General features: G+C 36.3%; 1 protein-coding gene across 1 annotated transcript in view; it reads right to left on the bottom strand.

Moving 5' to 3' along the window:
- AKT3 (v-akt murine thymoma viral oncogene homolog 3) overlaps positions 1-19,710 on the bottom strand; it is a gene marked incomplete at its 3' end in the record, with an annotated part of 202,716 nt that overhangs the window by 41,889 nt on the left and 141,117 nt on the right. Inside the window, exon 3 of the mRNA XM_008572488.1 lies at positions 14,644-14,769. Coding sequence (XP_008570710.1) covers positions 14,644-14,769 — 126 coding nt within the window. The remainder of the gene's footprint in view (positions 1-14,643; positions 14,770-19,710) is intronic.

Here is a 19,710-nt window from a genome sequence, read left to right as displayed (position 1 = left end):
CTGAATTTTTTTTTTTTTAAAAAAAGCTTCAGGGAAAATGGGACATGCTTGGGAAAAAAAATAAAAATATAATCTTAATGATTTATCATTAAAAAAAGCTTCAGGAAATAATTCAGTCACAGTATAATTTATCACAACTAATTCTCTTTTTCTCACAAAATAACCTCCATATTTTAAAGTTCACATTTCTTTAGAAACAAAATTTACTTTATGATCTCTCTCCACCCAAAACCTGAGACACCTATTTCTTCAAAACCTAAATTGTCCAGTTTAGACCCTCTTAGAACATTAGTAATAAACACTCTAGAAAAAAAGTACACATTTTAAGCACATACACATATGTATGTTTAAATAAATCCTAATAACACCAACTTGAAAAAGGTATTTAAACCCTAATCACAGTCTTGATTTCAGAGTAACAGCTCTAACACTTAAGAGATACCATTCTTTCCTTCTGGAAAGTCGTAGAAATGATTAGATTTATAGAATAAAAGATGTTTTTCCCCTTGGAGAAAAAAAAAAGTCAAAGATAGGCCTACCCATTCACAGGGAAGCAAAGAATTCTCCAAGTAAACGATATGTTTTAGAGAATTGTAAACAACCAAACCCAGTTATTTCATTTAAATCATATCTAGAGATAGCCAGTCACTTTTGGAACTGGACCTCTCTGGAAAATAATCTCTAACTTCCTGAAACTTTAACAAAGTAGAGATGTTTTTCTTCCCATTCAGTAATTTGACTCCAAATAAGGTAGCCTGGGTTTAGGAGGTTTCCACCACAGCCATAAAGAGGTCTCTGGGTCTTTACTACAGCAAAAAAAAAAATACTTTGTTTTAAAATCTGGTTTAATGTAGAGCCCCTTTAGAATAATCAGCTCATTCTTCTCTAGAAGAATAGGGAAGGGCCGACCCTGTGGCGTACTCGGGAGAGTGCAGTGCTGGGAGCGCAGGGACGCTCCCACAATGGGTTCGGATCCTATATAGGGATGGCCGGTGGGCTCACTGGCTGAGCACGGTGGTGCGGCCCGTCACAAGACAAAAAAAAAAAGAATAGGGAAAAAACTTGATCTTATATATTTGCCACTTTAGGTCAGCAGGGAAACTCTGCCATTATATCCTTCCCCCAAATTTATTTTTTAAATAATTAACTACTAAGTCATTATTTTAGCATATTATCCATTGCTTCACTACAAAATTAAGATTTCACAGACATTATTTCTCACTTAATCCTCCCAATAAAGTTTTAAAGTATTTTCATCATTTCCAGCTCACACATAAAAAGGAAGCTGTTTGATTTTTAAGTCATTTGTTAAAAATCATCAAGCCATTAGAGTGGTAAAACTGAGTCTCAAATCCAGGTTTTCCCACTCTAAATTCATGGCTCTTCTTTTTATATCTCATATTGTTTTAGGTATGTTGGCCACTTACAAAAGAGGAAGTAAAGTTTATTTCTCCATAAGTTTTCTACACTTCACTTCCGACTTTTGTGCAAATAAATTGATAGAAACAGGTGACATACAGAGTACTGGAACATGTTTGCCCCCAGAGAAAACTGACCAAACTTGTTATTTTGTATTCATGCACTAAAAATAATTGCCACCAACCTTGAGAATATTACGTTTAAGAGCACTAATGAACTTAAATAAGGGAAGTTCTAAGTGATGGATAAGCTGTTAAGAAATAATACTGTTTCAGGATTTCTTTAAAGAAACTGCATTTGAAGAACGTCTTTCTGTCAATATCAGATTACTAGAACAAGGCTAAGAGCACATCGGAAATATTTACTGGCTATAATCCTAAAAACCTAACATTAATTAACATGTAACTAGAGTTGCCTGGAGTCAGATATTAGAATTTTTCCAGGCTTGTCAGTCTAACGCAACTTTGCTGATTCCTTAGTCATAATAAAATAATCTATCTATTAAAAAAAAAAGAGCCATTAATGGGCCGGCCCGGTGGCGCACTGGTTAGTGCGCCGCTTGGGAAGCGCGGCGGCGCTCCCGCCCAAGGGTTCGGATCCCACATACGGACCGGTTCCCGCTCACTGGCTGAGCGAGGCGCGGGAGCAACACTGAGGGTTGCGATCCGTTGCCAGACACGGAAAAAAGACAAAAAGATAAAAAAAAAAAGAGCCATTAATAAGAAAAGAATAGAGATGTAACTCCCTAAAGTCACAGAAATTTCAAAGAATTTGAGGTATACAGTAGATTGGTAAATAATACAGCTTAACAAAAATATTTTAATAAAATGTCCTAAAATGTCCTATTTCCATAGGACTATTATGAATATCAAAGGAAACAGTGCAGATGAAATGATGTCACAGAGTATTTATATGTTTATTTTTAATTACCTTATAAGAATACCCTATAGAGACAGAAACTTTATCAGTGTGCTTTTGGAGGCAATAAGTGTTGCTGGTTGGATGACTCAATTATCACGAACTATTTTGGCAAGTTTCAAAAGCATTGCCATTTTAAAACATAAAAAATGTCTAAAAATGCAACCACAGTAATAGATTCTGAGTGCATGGGTTGGAGGGTGAGGGAGAAAGACAATGACAAATTGGTCCAAAAGGACACTGAGACTTCATAGTTGGAAGACTATTGTGCTGACAATTAGTGACAGAGGAAGCAGAGCACAAAACAAATGAATGAAAAAGGCTGAACTTGCAATGAAAGACCTTATTATAGTGCAGAAACATTATTGTAATAAAGGGGCAATGTACTCTCCTCTATAAAGCTTCCAAACAGGCACCCTAGTATCTTTTCTCTTCCCCTGCATTTCATTTTTTCATTAGCATCTGCTTGATTATGTATTATTTTCGACCCAAAAGAATGTCTCTATATCTTTCCTAAGGCTTAAAGGTCCTTCCCTCCGCTGTGGAATTAGGTTTCATTTAACCTTCCCAACAATATCATAAATGTTTTAAAATTAACATAAAGATATAGGGGGGAAAAAAAGAAAGACAGTAATTTAGCATATAACAGCTCAGAGGATTCCACAAAACACGACACCCTCAAGTCTAATTTGTTAAAAATGCAATGATTATATAATTTATAGCAAATATCCAGATAACTCTGCCTCTAAAAATTAGCGTTTTCCCTAGGACTTCTCTGATGTAATTAGAAGAGTAATGCTGAAATCTTCATATACTAATGAATCCTCTGCATTAAGCTTCAATTTCCTTAAGTGGAAGTATCCAAAAGCTCTGAAATCCATCTTCACATACCAGTTGAGAATGACCAGATTTGATCCATGATACTGACAAACTAGTTTAGAGGCATGGAAAGCCCATACCTTCTGAACTGCCCACACTAGAAAACTTCTCACCCTCAATACCCTAAGGTAGTCAAATGCTTTGGTTAGGCAGGAGTATGGAAAATCACTGGCCTCAAAACTGCAAAGCTGCGGGTCTAGCTCCCAGCTGCTCCAACACTTAGGAAATTCATTATCACTGGGAAATTCCATGAGTCTAAATTCCCCAGCTACAAAATAGAGAGATTATTTATCCTGCAAGGATATTAGCACTATTAACAAAATACATGTAAGGTGCATTGCACACAGGTGCTCAACAAGTGGTAATTTATTTTTATTACTTCTCAATAGACTGAATGTTTCAAGAAAATATTATCTGCTGCTGATAGGCAAATAGTTAAATTTTGGAAGGACTTCAGAGATCCTTCCATCTAACTCCCTCACTCTACAGTTGACAAAATTCTTAGTCTAAAGATGGTTAAGTGACCAACTGAATATTACACAACAAATTTCTATCAAATAATCAGCCACCTGGCAGCCACAACGATGAGGGTACTTGAAAAAGTTCGTGGAACAACAGAATTAAAAGATAATATGAATCTCTTCATGAACTTTTCGAAGTACCCTCGTATATGTGTCCCTCTGTGCTCTAGCACAAATAAGTATCACTGGTCCATAAAACACACCTCCTGAGAACAATCAAAGTCCACTACTGACCCACTGTGCACAATACTCGGCAAACCATACAGTTTCTGTGGGTGCCGACTACACATTACTTGAAGAGAGCTGTGATCTCCGAAGCCTGTATATGATTAAATGCATTCAGACTAGGTGTCAGCCCAGAGATCAAATCACAGTTCTGCCTTATACTTGGCTTTGAGACTCCGGGAAAAATTTTTAATCTCTCTAGGTCTCATTTTCATTATTTAATTTTGTTTGTAAAAAAAGTAATAATATTTATTTCATGTTATTCTTGTGATGACAAAATGCGATTATATAAATAAATCTCCTACTAAGTAGTAGGCTCTTAAAAAATGTCAAATCTCTTCCCTTACACTTCCTTAAACCCCTCCTACTTCCTTAAGTATTAATTATAAAATGGGATTAAGGCACCAAATATAATGGTCATACAATCCTTTTTCTAATTACAATTTCAAACACTACTTACACACAATCCTCCACTTCCCATCCACACCACCCACCTCGCCTACATCAAAGGAGGTGGATATTTAAAAAAATAAACAGATAAAGAGATAATGTACCCCCTTTCCAAGCTAAAAGCTACCGATAAAACCATTTTAGCTTAAAAGAAATTGCCCTTATACTGGGATTTTAAAATGAAGTGCTTCTTTGCATCAGTGAAGTTATTTTATATTCTGCTAGAAGAGAGTATGAACAGCAATGTTACTATAGAAACTGCACATAAAACATCAGGTGAGCTAAGAGGGCACCCAGTGCCTAGCTCTGACCCTGAGAAAACAAAGAACCTGGCGTGACTGGGGCGCTCCCCTCAATACTTCAGTCCATATCTATTCCTATCATTTACCCTTTTTCCTCCTTTGATATTTTTTGCTCTATGCAAGAATAGGGAAATAACATACCATCTGGAGCTTTCATTCATTTCTGAGGATTTTATATCCATTTAATTCAACAAGAAGAGATTCAGCCAAAGTTCCTCAGAAATAATTTTTTCAGATTAATGCTGTTCTTGTTACCTGGAATGTACTTTTGAAATCTCTGAACAATCTCAATTTCCAAGGAAGCTTCTCTTGCCGATCCCGTCTTTCATGGTCCCTCCCTTTCCTAAACTCTAATTGCACATATTAATTGTAAACTTACTTCAGAACTTAACACCATAAAACATCTCAAAATACCAATTCCAAGGACTTGTTGCTGATTTTTGCTACTAGACCGTAAATTCTTCAAAGCCAAGGGCTATATCATCTCTCTGTGGAATAATGAAACAAGCACCAGGTTTGAAGTTAGCATTCTGTTAGATGTGACTTCACATTCTGGCTCTGCCATTTGCCAGATAAGTTACCTAAGGCAAGTCACACAACTTCTGTGAGTCTCTTTCAAATGGGAATGTAATACTAACCCTCACGGTGTTGTGAAGATTACATGAGAGAACGTATGTGAAAGAGCTTGGTACACAGAAATGCCAAAGAAAGGTTGGTTTCCTTCCTTCTTTCCTCCTTTTTTCCCTCAGTACAATGTTGAGAACATAATAACCCTCAATAAAAACTTTCTAAATACTCATTAGGACTTAGACTTCCTAAAAATATATTTAAATATTAATTCTGATAATTCCTGTCTCCAAATTGTGTTACTTTAAATCTCTCTCTCTCACACACACACACACACACACCAGAGTAGGAAATTTCAAAACAGAGTAAGTGTGTGAGGTTGTTATCTGGGATGACTAGAAAAGAAAGTCAAGGAAGAAGTCATAAGTAAAAGTGGTACTTTTAAAAAAATTCAGTGAAGATAATTACGTGTAGGGTGTTCTTTCACTTAATCATCTACAGACAAGTGATAGCTGACCTCAGGAAAAGTTGAATGAGAGGAGGGAGGGAGGGAGAGAAAAAGAAAAGGATGAAGACAGAGAGGAAGGGAGTGAGGTTGGTTGGCCTGGGCTCTCCTTTATGTCCTCACGTCACTCAGTAGGAACTACTGAAGCTGATCACTCCTTGCCTACCTTCCCCTAAACACAATTTCCATTGTGCTCCACCCAACAAAAAAAAAACAGTAATGTAAGAACCAGATTAATTTTTACTGTTCCAATAGATGGTAACCAAGGGATCTTCTTAGAAGAGCCAGTCAGATATTTGAGGATTTTATTACTTTCAGTAAAAAGCAAAAACAACTTGTAACTAACAAGGGGGTAACGACAGTCAGATGGGCCTCCCTCAGCCTGCAAAGCTCCGTCTTCCACAGGCCAGGGCTGGAAGAATTCAGTTGGCACCAAGTTCCTCTAGCCCTCACCCAAGCCCTGAGGTCAATCCAGTGATGCTGCCTTTTTAGCCACAGTGATATCTTCTTCTTCAGCCAGGAGGAAGCCATGAGCAGGGTTTGGGGGTCTATCTTACTTTGCTTAGCCATAAAAACAAGCCCCCTATGGATCAAAGTCCTTGGCATTGAATGAAACTAGGATTTTCCCCAACCAGGCAAGAGCAGCTGGCCTCAACTGCAAGAGACTGCCGTAAACAAGTTCTCCTTAAAATCTGTAAGGGTCTTTAAAGAAAACTTGATAGAGCAGTTCCTCCCCACTCCAATGTGCTTTAGCCACAGGCGGAAAAAATGACTGCCACTTAACTCAATTCCGCAAATGTTCTGAGCACTTTCTATATTACATTAATACTTTTATTTGAATAGCAGTCTGCAAAGTGTTTTCACATATATCATCTTACATAATCATCGCAATCCTAAAAAGTAGGCATTATTATCCCTGTTGTTCAAAGATGAGAAAAATGAAAATCAGAGGTTATGTGACTTGCCCAAGGTTACACAGCTGGCAAATTAGTAGAACCAAGACTCATAGTCAGGTTTTCTGACTCCAACTTCAAGGATCCTCTGGTATACCAGATATCGTAATAAATGCTACGACAGAAAAATTTTTAAATGTGTATATAGAGTCATAGTCTTCTAGAAGTTTGTCACTCCCGTTGATTCTACACAAGCTTCCAGACCCCTTCATATTCTAATGAATGGAGCTCAGAAGGTAAAGACTGCAACCAAAAAGACTGGCTTCAGAGTAAGTGGGGGGAAAAGTAAAAACAAGTAAGTGTGAAGGTTAATTCCAGGTGTCAACTTGGTAGATGAAGGAATGCTGGGAAACCTGGTAAAGCCATCTTTTCAGGTGTGTCCATGAGGGGGTTTCCAGCAGAGACTAGTATGAGAGTCTGAGTGGACTGGGTGGGAAAGACCCACCCCTCAGTGTGTGCGGGAACCATCCAATCCGCTGGGGGTTCGGAGAGAACAAAAGACAGAGGACAGAGGTGAAGCTTTCTCTGTATCTGCTGGAGCTGGATACACTCTTCTCTCCTGTCCCTGGACATCAGAGCTCGAGACTCTTCAGCTTTTGGGTTCCAGAACTTACACCAAGGACACCATCAGCTTCCCTGGTTTTGATGCCTTTGGAGTTGGACTGAGCCACGCTATGGGCATCCAGTTATAGGCGGCCTACCGTGGGACTTTTCTTCATAGTCACGTGAGCTAATTTCCCTAATAAGTCCCTCTCATATAATTATAACATATCCTACTGATTCCTTCTCTCTAGAGAACCCTGACTAATACAGTAAGGAAAGAAAGTAAGGGATCACGGAAGCTACTAGGGAAGATTCGGTCTCTAAAACAGAAATCTGAGGGGAACAGCTGTAGTATTATACTGAAGGAAGTATTAAAATCGTGAGATTATTTAACAGGAGACTCAAATGACACACATGTAAATTTATGTTTGTAAAGGACATAAAACTGAAGAAATCTTTCCGATGCAGAGGGTTGCGCTCATCCCTGGAAGATAGATTTGAAACTCTAGATTGCTACAGTCAATCCCATTAAAACGAGATTGTTGTGTAAAGTAGAAAAAACACAGTAGGGAAGAGTGGAAATTCTGCGGAAATTTTTTTTTCCTGTGAAACTGGAATGTGATTTGAATGAGAGGAAAGAAATATGTGATTAAATATGGTACTGTTACCAGTATTTTTCTAAAAATCTATCTCCTTTTAAAGTGACGTTTAGAAAGGTTTTCTCCATTCCCAATTCTAAAGTTGGTTTTTGGGTTAAATTTTGCAAATATTTGAACATAATACCACTAATGATAATAGGTGTAGAGGAGGGCTAGGAGCAAAACTTGACTAAATTTACAGTAATTCATCTTATCAGTTTTTAAGTAAGGCATCTATTGCTTACAGTGAGAAACACCTATTACCAGACATCCCATTTGCCTAAAAGTTTGATCAAAATTAGGTATAAGAACGCACCAAATCTTCAAATGATGAAGTACATCAAATCATCTAAAAATTACTCAAAAAAACTAATACAGGATTAGTTATTTTGAATGTAACTGAACCTAACAAAATGTGGAACTTATGTCAAAAACAAAATTTATAAAACACAGTTCTACCGTATAGTCATAGAAGTAAAAAGAAATACTGAAAAGGTATAGTGTATAAACATTGCTATGTTTTGGGCAAATGTTTAATTGTGTATACATATGTTGGGAAAATAGAATAATTCAATCAGGCCCCCTTGCCTAAGGTCCAGTTAGGGGTGGTGCAGCACATTCTTTGTAAGCAAGTTGTGTGCGGGTGGAGTTAGTGCACATGCACAGCACAACCACTTGGCTGGTATCTACTGCCCTGGGCGTCCACCTCACGCAGCCCTGCTCTCCAACCTACGGTTTCCAAGGACCAGTTTACTGGTTACCTAGCTCATTGACCTGCGTGTGAGGGATCTGGGGACCCAGCCTGGCATGTTAAGGGTTTGTGACCCAGTCTGGGAATGGGCTTGACGGGTCTTTGAGCTCCAGACCCAGCCGTAGCTCGACAATTGGCCCAGTCTGCAGGATTACAGGCAGGTAAAAGAGTTCTACAATATAATAAATCGAAAATAATAATTCAGCTTCCCTATAAGAAAAAAATTTTTAATCTGATATTTTTTCTGCGCAAGAAGACAGTATTTGTAAAGGAACTTTTTCTGAAGATGAATCTATGCTATGCATTTCTTCCAAATAACTCAGAAAAGAGAACATTTGAAGGCAAAAGATCAGTTGGAAGACTGTTAATCCAGAGGGGATATGCCTTTTTGGAAACTGATTGAATACTGATTTAGAAACCCAGTGCTCGAAAACTTCTAATGGTTTCCAGCTGGTTTCCATTAAAAATATCAAACTGGTATTCAAGACCTTTCACAATCTAATTACAAACTATCTGATCTTAGCTTTTTTTCCTCCAACATAAATTCTCTACAAATCTAGGATATTGCCTATACTATTCACAAAACAAGCTACTTCTGAATTCCTGACTTCATATATTTGCTTATGTTGTTAGCCTCATGAGAACGGTCTCCTTCTTACAAAAACCTAATTAAATATCACATATTCTTCAGGGCTCATGTTAACATAATCACCTAAATAAATTCTTACCTCGTCACCCTAGCTTACCTTTACCCATTGCTTTTCTCAACTTCTACAACACTTATATTCTATAAAGTTCATTTTGGTAATTAATCCCATTTTTTCTCCATTGCTACATGTCCTACATGAATGTCTTCCAGAGTCAATGACAAATCCTTACTTATATACTCCTTTTAGAATCTAGTATGGGTATAATGATCAATAAACCCTTTAAAAATGAATTATTCTGCTCTCATAATCCATGCATATTTATATTGTACATATTTATATAGTTTACGGTTCTTCTAGTTTTTTAGTGTTGTTATTCTAGGTTAAATTATCTGTTATGTAAGACTAAGAATTAACCTGTAACCTTTTCTCTATCTCTGTGTGTCCAATGAAAGCATTAACAGGAATCAACTGATTTTTCTACATATTTAAAATCTCGAGTCTAAAATTTATTACAAGATAAAGATGTTTTTGATAGGTTTAAGCCCCATAATTTCCTTAGTTTTAAAGAGAAAGAAAAATAGGTTAGAGAGTAAACATTTCAATTTGATAAATTGGCCTTAGAAATGCAGACTGACCTATTTTTCATCGAAGGGACTGAAGAAAAGTTTCAGAGATGAAAGGGATATTGTTATTGTCATGGTGGGCCAATATCTGCAGCATCAAATAAGGTAGAATTCCAGGGGATGCTTCTTGGGGCACAGGCTGGTACTTCTCCCTTCTCACCACAGAGTGTAAGAAGGAACGAATCAGAAGTAGCACGACCTCCAAAACATATGGGCAAATGCTCACATTCACCACACAGGAATTATTTCCACTCTGGAGTTGAGCAAGGTAGTGAATTTGAGAGAAACTGATAACTGCCTAACTGTCAGAGACAGTGAATACTGAGCAGAGAAGCTATTTTGCTCAAAGTACCTTTAAACACAACCTTGCAATAATGTGTGCATTCAACATTTCTTTACAATCAAATGTGTTTCCTGTGCACAGATGATCTCAATCTACAATCATTAGAAATCCATCAAACCATATATTCTAATTAAAGATGTACCTTAATTGGAAAACCTTATTTTTACTTACATCTTTAGAAGGTACCTTCACATATAGTTCATATTTGATCCACCCAAATTAGGATGAAGGTCAAATATTATTATCCACACTTTATTATGGGGCTTGGAGAGTTTCCATTCTGCATACCAAAGGATACTTAGCAATTTAAATGTTGGAATTGGTACCCCAAATCAGGTCTCATTGATCTGATTCTAGAAAAATTTCATAGTACAGCAATGGAGGAGGGGAAGAACATTTAAATGACAGGAGAGATCTGTGTTTTAATCTTGATATTTAACTACCACTGCCTAGTACGGCAACCTTAAACAGATTACTGAATTTCTAAAGACTTCATTTTTCTCATCTAAATGAGAAAAAATCTAGACTAGATGGTTTCAGACATTCACTCAAAAAATAGCTATTAAGCCACAATATGTCAGTACTAGGAGATATAAGACAAATAAGACTTAACTCTTTCCCCTACAATAACTCAGATTAAAGATAACCAAGAAACAATGTGATAACGACATTCACTCAAAAAATAGCTATTAAGCCACAATATGTCAGTACTAGGAGATATAAGACAAGTAAGACTTAACTCTTTCCCCTACAATAACTCAGATTAAAGATAACCAAGAAACAATGTGATAACAACAACAAAAGATAACAGCTTTGAGAAGGGCAGAGAGGAACACTTTAGCAAAGAGTAAGGATGGGAATTTAAATCTGAATGAAGGCTTAGATGGAAGAAAATTACCCAGGCAAACAGAGGACAGAAAGACATTCTAATCAGAGGGAACAGCATAAACAAAGGTTCAGCATGGAAAAGTGGCTCGGGCTGCACAGGGAATTCCGAACAGTTCAGTAGTGCTGCAGCTTAACTGCAAAGCAGAATAGAGAGGAACCAAGAGCTGAAAATAAAGGCCAGACTGAAGAAATCCTTGTATGATGTATTAAGGAAACTGGACTTTATCCAGCAGGCAGTGAAGATCCGAAGCAGGGCTTTCACAGGGGAATGGCACACTTAGGATGTATTTTAGAAAGATCACTGACAACCATATAAAGAAAGAATATGATGGGTGGTACAAACTATCCATAGAATCCAGTTAAGAATCTATAGAAGGGCTGGCCAGTTAGCCCACTTGTTTGGAGCGTAGTGCTGATAACACCAAGGTCAAGGGTTCAGATTCCCTTACTGGCCAACTACCAAAACCAAAAAAACAATAATAATAATTTAATAGCAGAGATGATGAGGGCTTATTTTAGGGTGACTATAGGAAAGGACATTAATAGGTTCAAGAAACAAGAAGCAAAATCAGCAGGACTAGAAATGGATTGGGAAGGGGTGAAGATGTGAAGGGGGAAAAAGGCATGAAATGGATCCAGGTTTCTGCTCAGAACAAGACAGAACTGATATACTGAATATAAAGGAAGACAAAAGTATCTGGAGGTCAGCTTAGGACATGCTGAGTCCAAAAAGAAAACCTAGGTGGAGATGTCCAGCAGCGAACTGAATATAGCATTATAGCAACCTGATGCTCAGGAGAGAGGCCACTGGAGGTCAGCTTAGGACATGCTGAGTCCAAAAAGAAAACCTAGGTGGAGATGTCCAGCAGTGAACTGAATATAGCATTATAGCAACCTGATGCTCAGGAGAGAGGCCGCCGAGGGTTGCGATCCCGTTACCGGTCAGTAAAAAAGACAAAAAGGAAAAAAAAATGGATTAAGAGTATTTTGGTAATATTTCATTAAAACCCACATAGGTTATGTTTTAACATTTTTAATTATCAGAAAAATAGGGGACTCGAATTGTAGCTATTAAAAGGATGATGTATATATGGTATTTCTCAACATACCTTGTTAAATGATCTTTTTTTTAATATACTAAAGGAGGCTAGGGCAAAAGGTAAAAAATTTGGTGAAGAAACCTTCTCTTGCTCCAACCGTTCCATCTCTCAATGCCTCATAAAAACATTCTTTGTTATTCTCTGCCTGGAATATCCTTCTCATCTATTTTATTTTGCTTAACTACTACTCACTCCAATGGCCTGCTCAAAGTCCACCTCGCAGAATCACAAAATGTTAGGGACAAAAAGGGCCTTACAAATCCACTGAATCCAAGTGTTTCTACTATGCTAATGGAGGACTAAAAAAGATAATAAAGTTTCAGCGAATGACCTGCCCATGGTCATACTCAGTTTGTGGCAAAGCTGAAATGTCAACTATTTCTTCAACTAGTACCTATTCCACTAGACTCATTAGTTCCTCAAGTAATTATTATTTATAGAAGCTTGAAGAATAATCAATTTAAAAGAATTTATTTAGTCCAAGATCCATGTTAATAATATTTCTGAAAACTAAGGAGCTAGTCTTTACTTTACTTGTTAGTTTGAGTTAACTATCTACAACTACCTATTATACAAGATTACAGATGTCAACTAGTATTTATTTCATGAATAAGCTGACTGTCAGTCACTAAAGCAGATCTCTCCCCAAGAGTGCAGCATTTATTTCAGCCTCTGCCAGTGGAAGTGTTGGAGCAGATGTTGGCAGACTGTGACATACAGTATGTCTTTAAAACTTGTTGGGGTGTGAAATTTCATAAGGTCAAAAAATGCTACATTTTGATCAGCAGATACAGGAATTCTGTACTTCCATAAATTGTTTCAGACGAACCAATAGCATTTGTTAGTAAAATGGACAAACTAAGAAACTATACTAGCTAGCTTCAGGTAGGACCTGATAACATAGGCTGCTAACATTTTAGTAGATAATTACTATTACATTAAAGCAAATGCTCACCCAAAAGATCTGTAGAATGAAAATGTGGTCGTAAGTCATACAAAATACAAGTTATTATTTCAATTGACAACAGGACTGAAAAAGTAATTTTCTACTGAAAGAAAGCTATTAATATCTAAGGAGCATTTCAGTGCAGAAAATGATGTTTTCCTTATACATACATATGATAGTGGTGTTGTTTAAAAAAATAAAATCCCTCTTTAAGAACCAATGACACAAACGGAGAGGGTTTTCTTGTTTTGTAAAGTTAGTATGCTTATCATTCAAATGACTTCACAAACCCCCTGGTTTATTGTTTTATCTTTTTCGTAAAAAAATAAAATAAAAATTAAAAAGTAACCGTTCTAATCTACTGAGAAGGGTTAACCTGAACAAAATAATTGGAGTAAAAAAGACCAGGGATCTCATAATGGTATAATTTTATAACATTCAAGTTCTTTTTTTCTTTACAGATTCTTTGTTGTTACTTTATTGTATTTTTTAGCTTCAGCTGTTCCTCATATCTTTTACACAGGTGGCTAATACATAACACACAACCAAAATTAAAATTAAGGATGTTGTCTAGTTAAAGATTTTATCTCAGTGATACAGTCCAGCCAGCTCTTATACCTTATTTTAACGTAACTTTTTAGATGCTTTACTTCTGAATTAAACATAGAAAGACCTTTCATTGATTTATCAGTAAGTTTGAACAATCTGAAGAGCCTGTTCACAACAGAATAATCACGGTCATTATCATCGCCTGTTTATTCTGTGCTATTTTCAAGTAAATACAAAATCTCTAAATAAGTTGTAAACATTTTTGTTAGATATTTGAAAGAAAAATTTAACCATAAACATAAAATCTCCCCAGAAAATGATTTATAATGTAAATCACTTGTTTCTCAACATACAGTCCATCAAGAGAGCTTAGATTATGATAGGAAATCTTGATTAGAAATGCACTAAGTACTGCAACATCTTGCAACCAAGTTCAAAGATCTTTGTTTACATTTGATAAAGAAAACCTTGAGGTACACATTTTGGGAAATGTATTTATCACATTCAAGTTCTAAATATAAAAAATTTTACCAGGGTTCATTCCCTGTTACTGGCCATTCACCAACAAAACAAAACAAAATAAAACAAAACAAAGCAAAACACACACACACACACACACACACACACACACACACACACACACACACACACACACACACACACACACACAAAATCAAAACTATATTACACTGTATAATCCACATATTAATAATCCCTATGCCAAGGAACTGAAATTCTATCAAAGCTGAAATTTTGTTACTAAATATAAACCCAAACTTTTTCACAGGCTTCTCACATATCCTAAGATATCTGACACGTAAAATCATACAAAAGAATAAATGCAAGGTGAATCCACAATTATAATTAACTTACTTGCCACTGAAAAGTTGTTGAGGGGATAAGGTAAATCCACATCCTGAGGTTTCTCTTTATATCCTATGAACGAGCCATCTGTCTTCAAAAGGAAGTATCTTGGCCTCCAGTTTTTTATATATTCTCCTACATGAGGAAAGCACGCATGTTAATACTGAAAAAAATGAACAGCAGCCTTTATGCGAAAAATAAATTACGGTACAATATATGTCCTACAACACTGGCCTCCAAAAACGTAGTTAGGCAATTTTCTTTTAACTTAGCTTACAAAAGAAAATACATAAGCCTACAATTAAGATTCAATAAAAACCCAAACATGTTTTGTTTTTAATGATTTCTCACTTTGATAATTCATTTGCACCATTATTCCTTCAGAGAATCATTCATCTGAATACACATTTTGTTGTTCAGTTTTTCATTTTATCAGATGGTTGTTAGAGCATATTTTCAGCCGTTCTTAAATGCCTGGGTAAATCATCCACACAGTATCAATGAATTTCAATGAAAAACAGTTATCACAGGAGGGATATGACATAGATGCTTCTCTTCCACGTGCCACTGACTAATTGTGTCATTTAAAATAAAAAGGGAAAAAGTCTACTATTAAATCTTAACTATAACTTGTTTAAACGTATTGCTTGTCATAGGAAAATAACCTTTCATACAATGCTGTAAATAAGTCAAGAAAATGAAAAAACATGGGTTATTAGGGCTTAAAACCATATACAAACTCACGAATATATACAGAAACATAACCACTGTTAAAAACACATGGCATAGTGCCAAGCACATAACAGTTGATAAATGTATACTTTGAGATTTTCATATAAGCTATCACCTAGTCACCAAAATACACATTTTTAGCAATCAGATCACCATTTTGCTTGCCTAACAAAGGACTCTTCATGATACCACAAGAGCTGGAAGGCTCTCCGGTCTCATTTTTCAGTTCACATTAAGTATACCTGGTTATTAAATCTAAAATGCTTAACCACAGAGCTACAAAAAATTGAAAACTCTTCTACTTTCCTACACATCAGCTTCTTCTCTTGACCCATGCTCAAACCCAACATCTGACTGCTCCCTCTCCTAATCCTATCAGGAGCTGGGTCAACACTGCCTTCACAAGTCTCTTTTAGCCTAATCTAACCTGGGTCCTTAATACCTTCCATCTGCCCTTTCCCCATTACTCTCATCTCCCCCTTCCATCTTAGTGAATCTATCACCTATCACCTCCAGATTCATCTTAAGCATGTGTGTACTACTTTGATTTGATCACTTTTCTGCTCAAAAACACTCTGTGACTTCTTGCTATTTACTGTAAAGTCCAAGTCTCACCATAAAATGGAATCTCATCCCAACATATATTTCAGAAGTGGAATCATTCCTCTGAATCGGCAATTCTCAAAATTCTTATCTCAGAACCTCTTTATACCCTTAAATATCACTGGGAACTCCAATGAGTTTTTTTAAATGTAGATTATACCTATAATGTTTACCATATTAGAAATTGAAAATAAGGGGCTGGTCAGCCCGCTTGGTTATTGCGCAATGTTCTAACACCAAGGTCAAGGATTCAGATCCCCCCAACGGTCAGCCACCAAAAATATTATTAATAATAATAATAATAATAATAATAATAATAATAATAATAATAAAACTAAAAAATTTTCATTACTTCCTTTAAAAGTAACAATAAACTCATTATATGTAACATAAATAACATATTCTTATAAAAAATAACTAGTTTCTAAAACAAAAACATGATAGTAAGAAGGCAGCACTGCTCTGCAGTTTTGCAAATCTCTTTCGTCTCTGGCTTAATGGAAGACAGGCGGACTCTTATCTGCTACTGCATTCAATCTGTCATAGTATGTTGTTTTGGATAAAATATAGGGGGAAGGGCCGGCCCGGTGGTGCACTGGAGAGTGCAAAAGACATAAAAATCAAAATATACAATCACATTAGTTATCACTACCAATCTCCTCAGAAAAGCAAGCCCCGGGAAGCTGTCAAGCTCATGATGGCAGGTATGTTTTCGAAAATTCTAATATTTGCTTAAAAGCTTTCCTTTTCATCATTGACAGCAAATACTGTTTTTTTTATCCTTGCAACCTACTGCCAACCACTTGCTTGATAGTTCAATAATAATTTGTTAAATGAATGGGGAATACATACATATAAACATATTCCTCACCAGTATATATAAGGGCATTAAAGAAGCGTAAAGAGAAAAAGAAAACCTCATGCCCCTCCCCCCTTTGTTTTACTGAAAAAATATGGCTCTGATTTTAACAAACACATAACTTACCAAGCCAAATTTATAAAACCAGAATGTTTAAATTCACAGTTCCCATCTAAAAAAACAAAGCAGTTCCTTTCTTGATTGTCCACATTATTTTATTTTTCCACTTTTATGTATTTCTGTGTAAAATTTGAAACCATTAGGTATTAATTCTCCAATCAATGATACAATATTTAGACTTCGAGTGCTGTTATAAAGCAATAGCAGATTTATGTAGGTGCAATATGCACTGTTTGTAAAGCTAAATAAGTTTAATAATTATATTAAAGATAAAATGAAACAAATTCATTTGAAAAATGTGAAAGAAGAAAACATGGGATAACGCCACTTTTTTCTTTCTTTTTTTAAAGATGACCGGTAAGGGGATCTTAACCCTTGACTTGGTGTCGTCAGCACCACGCTCAGCCAGTGAGCAAACCGGCCGTCCCTATATGGGATCCGAACCCGGGGCCTTGGTGTTATCAGCACCACACTCTCCCGAGTGAGCCACGGGCCGGCCCTAACGCCACTTCTTTTATGATAGTATTGTGTACACGTGTTCAAGAAATGTGAAATAATTCAATTAAAAATTGGGCAAAGGAGCTGAACAGACATTTCTCAAAGGAAGACAAACAAATGAACTGGTACATGAAAAAATGTTCAACATTACTAATCATCAGGGAAATGCAAATCTAAACCACATTGAGAGAGCATTGCACCTCAGTTAGACTGGCTATTATCAAAAAGACGGAGTCACAAATGCTGGTGAGGATGCGGAGAAAGGGGAACTCTTCTACACTGTTGGTGGGAGTGTAAATCAGCACAACTACTATGGAAAACAGAATGGAGATTTACTAAACAACTACAGATAGAACTGCCACCTTATCTAGAAATCTCACTGCTGCGTATATACACCCAAAGGAATGGAAATCACCATGTCAAAGGAATACCTGCACTTCCATGTTCACTGCAGCTCTACTCACAATAGCCAAGACATGGAACCAACGTAAATGTCCACTGACACATGACTGGGTAAGGAAAATATGGTTACGTATACACAATGCAACACTACTGAGCCATAAAAAAGAATGAAATTCTGCCATTTGCAGCTACTTCTGTGAGCTTGGAGAAACTATGCTAAGTGTAATAAGCCAGGCACAGAAAGAGAAATACCACATGTCCTCACTCAAAAGTGGGAGCTAAAAAAATAAATTAAAAAGAAAGAAACCAACAACAATCATAACAACAGGTTGAACTTTCAGAAAGAGAGAACAGAACTGTGATTACCACAGGTGGGAAAAGGGAGGGGGTGGGGGAACAGTGAGAAATTGGTTAATGGACACACAGAATGCTTACATTTTGTAATGATGAATATGCTAATTATCCTGATTTGATCATCACATATTGTACAAAAGACATAAAAATCAAAATTTCACTTCTAAGCATAATTTCCCCAGTCCCTAAGTATTTATATTCTAAGATGAAAGACACAAAAAAGCACTGCATAAATTTTATTTTGTTTATTAAACAAATATCAGGAATTTAAATATTTTATGTGGTCTATAGTAGGACTTCTGGGTGCCAAAAAGTTCTTTAAAAATTAATCTATTACGCATCCTTTAAACTTAACACATTATGCCAAGACAATAAAATACTCATACAGAAGAAAAACTGAAAAGTCAAAATTCTCCTTCGTGCTAAAAGAAACGTATTATTTCTCATAAAATGTTATTAATAATTTTAGTTGATTCAGTTAAATCAATCAACAATTGTACTGTTAGAGTAAGCTAGAAGTAGATCTCAAACTTTCAATGAAGATTCCTGAATGCACTTTCTGGTTTTTTGTCATTTTTATCTATTATATAAATGGACTTTCTGAGAGATGCTTAGCATGCTTTTATTTATTTATTAACTTGTTCTAGGTGCTGGGGACGCAATAGTAAAAACCAAAAGGAAAAAAAAACAAAAACAAAAAGGACAAGGTCTTTAACTTCATGGAGCTTATTCCAGTATTACACTGGATTTCAGGTACCCCTAAACATTTGGAGAAGGGCGCTAAATATTTCCTGAAAGAAGAACCTCTTTTACAGGTTCCCATTAAAATTCTGAAGAAAGGTTCATGTAATAATAGCATGGTGTGTTGGCCTAATTAAATATTCATTTTCTAGTTCCAAAAGTGGAATGAAGAGGTTGTTTTACCTCTATAAGAATGGGCCCTACAGAGGACACAAACTTACAAGGTATGAATAAAACAAAAACAAGCTTTATTTTCACTTACTATACCCAATATGGGAGAAGTTTCCTAACACAAAAAAGTGTAAGAAATTATAGCTTTTCATGACGCCCTGGCAGAACACTGTGTATGCTGCTGGCAAAGGGGGTAGAATTGTAGCCTAGGGGTTCCCAGATCTTGCCCAGCTGGTCATGGAAAGGGCACTGAACACTTCTATCCCTAACTCAGTAAGTAGTTGAGGCAGTGAGAGTTCAGATATGGCATGTTTCTCAGGCTGTTCTAAAAATATGGGAAGAAGTCCCACCCTTTATGGGCCTAAGTGCCCAGAACAAAGGTACCCTCTCCCTTCCACAAATCTTTTTAAGATAGATTGCTAAAAGTCAACCCCCCCCCCACAAGATACACACACACATTCCGATATTTTGGCTATTGTAGTGAGCTGAATGGTGGACCCTCAGAAAATGTATAAACCCTAATCCTTGGAACATGTGGATATTACCTTATATAGCTTTTTTTTTTTTTTTTTTTTTTTTTTTTTTTTTTTTTAAAA

This window comes from Galeopterus variegatus, unplaced genomic scaffold (genome assembly GCF_000696425.1).
Source record: "Galeopterus variegatus unplaced genomic scaffold, G_variegatus-3.0.2 Scaffold792, whole genome shotgun sequence".
NCBI classification, from domain to species: domain Eukaryota; kingdom Metazoa; phylum Chordata; class Mammalia; order Dermoptera; family Cynocephalidae; genus Galeopterus; species Galeopterus variegatus.
The sequence above is the reverse complement of the archived record's forward strand: the minus strand, read 5'-3'. Positions and strand labels throughout refer to the sequence as shown.